We start from the raw sequence: 5517 nt of genomic DNA on the forward strand, positions 1-5517 counted from the left end.
CACATAAACCACTGAAATGTAGTATATACTGGAAAGGGCACTGCCATGCTAGGCCCGTAAGCGGAAAACGAGCCAGAGAGAGGTAGATTTTCAAGGATACCTGTCTCACTCTAGCAGGCGTTGCGCATGCGTAGAACGAGCATGTACATGCGAGTTAAAAAGCTTATGTACTCTGAGTGGTGCACACTCAATTATTTCTATTTACGTCTTGGCGATAATTGTCCCATTGTGAGAATAAAAAAATATCCTCTAATCCACGAACAGCTATTGAAAATCGCCCCTCTCTGTCGGCTCGCGTCGGGCGGATCAGTGCCCTTTCCAGTATATACTACATTTCAGTGACATAAACCTACCTGTCACTCACGATGGATGTTTTTTCAAAGTGAATTTTAGGATTTCAAACGTAATTATCAATCAATGAGACTCGAATGGTGTTTATAATTGAATTTCAAACGAATTGTGCGAAAGAACATTGGTCTTAGGATCTACTCATCTCGGGAAATCATTTCAATGGATCTTGTTATGGCTAACCAAATGTCCAACAAAATGTTGCTCACCCCCAGGTATTTAGCCGGAATAGGTCACTAATTAGAAAAACGACCTTATGTGCTCGATTGTACATCGTTAGTACATGATTGTACAATGCAAATTTTTGTTTGTACATTCACTCATTAATTTTAAAAAATCAATCAAGTTTTGGCATGATGCTAGCCGGAAAAACTGTACATTGCTTAATTGTGCTAAATTATGGGTCAATTCCGAAGGAAATCGTTTGTACATTACGAATTTCATGTTTTTATTGTTTGTACAATCATTGTTAATTAGTTAGGTTGAGGTGAACAATTATGATCTAACCCCACCCCCAGCAAAGCATTGATGGTTCCTGTATTATCGACTTTGGCGTTTTATTCTCTCTGTATGCGTGTTTACAATATTAGTTCATTTTTTCATGAAAAAAAACATTAAATTGAACAACATAATTGTTGATGAAGGATTAATCATCTTATTTGTACCTGTGCGGGAAATAGAAATACATATCTGCATTGTGATACGGGACATTGGCATAAGGGAAATCATTAGTCCCGAAGATTCTGACAGCGCGAAAGAGGTTATGTTTGATGAAAGATTGTTAAAAGGAACATTCCTGCAATAATCTTCGATCAAAAGCATTGACAATCACTGCAAACCCTGTGAGAAGGCTGTGTGTAACTGAGTGAGGTAAGCTTGCAAGCATCATATTCAATAAATGCTTGTCAATTTTTCTCTGATTTTGATACCACTTTTTTTGATACTACTTCCAAAGCAAAATTGTTAGTCTCCACGAGTATTCCCTGTTTCACACCAATCACTAGTCCATATCATAAGTTGTTTCATTCCTGCACAGGCAATAATTAGAGATGCGCATTCTTTTTGGATCAAAGCCAGGAAATCTTCAAGCATTACACCCTCCAATAGACTGAATACTTTGGTCTCCATATAATTCCTATCAACAGCACAAGAAGAGATACAATTGATGATTTATTAAAATGAAAGGGATTATGAAGAGGTTTGAGAGTAGAATACTGGTGATAAGAAGGTCTTGAGTCCTGTGTAAAAGGAGTAACGATTATACACTGAACCTCAAGGAGACTCAATTGACATGGGCAGCTATCAGATTGCTATATATCAGTCTCAATGGATCTACAACTGTCTCAAGGGACCCGAGGGGTTAATGATTCACCAGCACAGCGATGAGCATGCCCTACTTGAGGTTCATCTTGCTCCAGAGATAAATGTCCTTGTTTTGTTGGGGACTTTGATTGATGAAACCGTGGATTCCCGAATCGAGCGGAACCTGATGGGGAACTCTGCAGGATTTAAAAAGCGAAGAAAAGCTGAAGGGACAGTAGGAAATGGGCCCTACAGTTCTACTACAAATGGTTATTGTACTTTCAAAATGAATTATTCGTATCAGTTTCGATGAATTTTCAGTTTTGCCATCAATATAAAAGAAAAGCAGCGAAAACTATCGACATTCTGTCCTGACAATCCATCATTGAGGCGCTTTGGATTCAAGCGCTTGCACGATACGCTAAAGTATTATTGAAAACTCTGGAATGTGAAATGTCCTTGTGGAGCAGTCAGGCGTGAGGAAAATGTTTCTAATTGTCATCTATATCTGGAGCTAGATTGCAGAGAGAGAGCAACCGATCCTGGTCGTACTTGCAAGCTCTACGATCTGCCTACATCTTTGAACTTGAGCAGAGAATACAGGTATGATGCAGTTTCTGACTGATTCATTTGACTTCTCTCACCTTGAGAATTCATATATTTAACGATTCAATGGAACAATTATTATTCTCAGATTAGCTGGAGTCGTCTCATACGATGCGACCTATGATCATTCCGTGGCCTACTGTTGCCGTCGTACTGCAACGTGGGAGTACCATGATGGACTACTCAGTAAAGTAAAATCCTGTGAAAGGAAATCCGGTGATACAACCTGAATGTGCCTTGTATCTGATTAATCAGTGAGCAGGAACGTTCACTACGCTCAACATTTCAGTTTTCTGTGTCGCCAAAGCTAGTTTTTTATTTTAAGTATATTAGTTATAATATGATTCTTATCGAATGTTATTTGTTTAAATAAACATTTTATTGAAAAAATTCAGGAAGACAAGAGATAGTGAACCAAGAGTAAATGGGTTTTAGTTTGATTGTTTTAATACAAACTCTCATGTTTGAACTTTATTTCGTGATGAAGGTAAACTGTAAATAGAACAATATAAAAGACTGTTGTGGTACCTGCAACGCAAAGCCGCTCCCCACAGACGATACAGCTTATATGCATCATTTACATCTTTTCTCTTTAGTTCTTTTATGAATTCATTATCAAATACGTAGTACTGTAATTATTGGAAGTTTCTTGAGAAGGAAAAGTTTTATTTAGGAGAATTACGTGCAAGAAAATTATTAGGAGTGAAATAACACATTCTGTTGATTCAAATGTTTCATAAAATTTCTTTATTTAAAACAGCGATGAGATACGGAAAGTGGATGGAAAATCACTTACGTATTTTTTTTCTTGAAAGATAATACGATTTCGGAATTATATCAAATTATGATGTCACAATGCTACGTATTTCTGTGTTTTTGCAAAACGCTATCATATGTTGTCATTCTCAATCGCTCATCACTTCATAGTGCTCAATTATTCTTCGAAATAAGAAACACGTGTCCTCTCATGAAGTAGGCACAGTTCCCAACAAAAAAATATCTTCTCGTGACCCTAATTGAATCAGAATTTCTTTGCTCATTTTTGACGCGGAAAAATAAAAAAAAGATCGAAAAACATGTACAAATGATGGAATACGAAAAAATACGAAAACATCATATAGGCTTCCACCTTTTTATACTATTTGATGATAAAAGTGAACTGGAATTAAGACAATATAAAAAAAAATGGTTCCATACCTACAGCACTAATTCTGTTGCTCCAGGGGATGTAGTTGCATGCACGATTTACGTTTCTTTTCCTTCAATCTAAATTTTCTTCGTGAATGCAACTGAACATCTAGGACCACAGTTATGAGAAGTTGTGATGCCTGGTTTACGTGAAACAAATTATCAACAGGTGGTGATATGATACATCCCACTAATTGTGTCCTAGCATGGAATTCCTTTATCGAATGGAACAATAAAGACCGAAAAATTCGATGGCAAATAACATACATGTTTTCTGTAGCTTGAAAAATGATAGAAAATCAAGAAGTTATATCAAATTTTGGGAACGTCTGCATTTATTATTATATTCAATGATAGAGAAATTCCATGCAAAAATTCCAGTGATCCAATTATTTCGATATTGTATTCACTTTAGAATAGAACGTTCATAGTTCTTCTATGAACGAGTGACAATTTTCTACTAACTATTTGCCTTCGTGACTCTCACAATCAAGTTTGACTGTTCATTTTTTACACATGAGCTAACCTTTCATTCGATGAAATATAAAAGATTTATGGGATCTGTACGAATCTCCAGAACTATTAAGTAAATAAAAAAAATGAAACTTAGGAAAACTCAAGAATTATTTCATTTAGACAAATAATTCCAAGACACACTTCTTTTATTATTTTAAATATTCTAATTTTTTTGATGATAAACTGATTATCGACTATATTGCATTCATTAAGTGCAATCGGCAGTTCCTTAGTGTATTCCAATGGTAATAACTAGCTTCCCGAAATGGGAGTAATTTGATCTTGGCTTGGACACAAATTTTCATATATTGAAATTAATTTGTCAAGAGAAGTCGTACAATAGGTTGATCTCATATGGTGAACACATGTATGCATCGTTCCAAATCTTTTTCTCCCATTTCTTGTTGAATCATACGATAAGTAACAAATACAAAACTCTGTATTTCTCACTGCTTTTTCTTTGCGTTAGACTCTTCCATACATCTTAACTTTAGGCATGTCTATCGTTGCAGTTTTGTCTCGAATTGAAAAGCGCCTAGGTCTAAGGAGCGTCACTCGTTACCAGATTTGATTTTATTGCTGACTGTATTGCCCTCAGTGGGTCTTGAAGTCTTGAGAGGGGGAGGTATAGCAGTAAATAACGAATCTTGGAATTTTTTTCGCTGGGTGGAGAAACATCCGTTGGATCCAGTTTTGTTAGCTCACTGGAGAAATCGATGGAACACTCCGATTTCTCACAGAAATTTGAAAAAGAAAAATTCAAATAAAATTAGAATTTGGAGAGAAAAAATCCCGATTCGCCCAGCCGGGATTCGAACCCGGGTTTCCCAGTTACGCGCCGGGCACTCTTCCAACTTAGCTACCGGGAACCACGGAAACTCTCTCACTCCAAATTCAAATCAACATTAAATAAATTCAAATAGAGAGATCACAGCAGGATGAGAATTGAAATATTTTTGGGCTTTTCTGTTTTTTCTACTGCCTTCTATGTCCTGGGTGTATTTCATAGCGTCACCGATGATTTCTGGCTTTCGTAAAGGATCTGAGGATTACCATTGGGGTAGTGCTTGATCCGAAGTAGCTCCTTTCCTCCCTGCAAAAGAGACTTTTTTGTGTCTTCAGACTGTTGTGAGGCAATTCTCAATTTCTTTCTGCGACAGCATTGAAATTCTTCTTGGGGAGAGCACTGATACGTCGTTTATACTTTGACACTCCGAGAGACATTGATTCTCGATTGGGGAATGTTCGAACACCTACCACAGATACATTTGAGTACATAATAAAGTATCTCAGTGCCTCGATACTCTTCTTCAACTTGAAAACGTAATAAGGCGAGGGGTTATGACTATGGGTTCATCTGTGAGAGCTGACGCTCGATAATCCATTATTGCATCAGACTAATGGTCATGCTGGGACATTCTGCTGCATCAGAAATCGATGAATGATTTACCTGCAATGAAATGATGAACTGAAAACATGACGTCGATGTGAAATGCGAATTGACTTTGGAAGTAGAGAGGATGTAGAAATAATTATCAATTGTTCTCCCCAAAAAAA

At 36.8% G+C, this 5517-nt stretch overlaps 1 protein-coding gene and 1 long non-coding RNA gene across 3 annotated transcripts in view; one reads left to right on the forward strand and one right to left on the reverse strand.

The window, feature by feature from the left end:
- The first annotated feature begins 1493 nt into the window (after positions 1-1493).
- LOC107046077 lies at positions 1494-2650 on the forward strand. Its single transcript, XM_015268575.1, has 3 exons — positions 1494-1919; positions 2169-2253; positions 2345-2650. The coding sequence occupies exons 1-3, from the start codon at positions 1640-1642 to the stop codon at positions 2484-2486; spliced, it is 507 nt and encodes a 168-aa protein (XP_015124061.1). The 5' UTR covers positions 1494-1639; the 3' UTR covers positions 2487-2650.
- Positions 2651-4861: 2211 nt separating this feature from the next.
- Positions 4862-5517, reverse strand: part of LOC107046079 — a 4477-nt gene continuing 3821 nt past the window's right edge. For both annotated transcript variants that reach the window (XR_001461513.1, XR_001461512.1), the window contains one exon: positions 4862-5053. This is a non-coding gene — a long non-coding RNA (uncharacterized LOC107046079). The remainder of the gene's footprint in view (positions 5054-5517) is intronic.

The sequence above is a fragment of the Diachasma alloeum genome, unplaced genomic scaffold, assembly GCF_001412515.2.
Source record: "Diachasma alloeum isolate Michigan unplaced genomic scaffold, Dall2.0 Dall_scaffold_01194, whole genome shotgun sequence".
NCBI classification, from domain to species: domain Eukaryota; kingdom Metazoa; phylum Arthropoda; class Insecta; order Hymenoptera; family Braconidae; genus Diachasma; species Diachasma alloeum.

Coding starts and splice junctions, on each gene's coding strand:
- LOC107046077 (XM_015268575.1), top strand. CDS start 1,640: ATGGGCAGCTATCAGATTGCTATATATCAGTCTCAATGGATCTACAAC. Junction 1,920..2,168: donor CTACAGTTCTACTACAAATG/GTTATTGTACTT, acceptor ATCTGGAGCTAG/ATTGCAGAGAGAGAGCAACC. Junction 2,254..2,344: donor AACTTGAGCAGAGAATACAG/GTATGATGCAGT, acceptor TATTATTCTCAG/ATTAGCTGGAGTCGTCTCAT.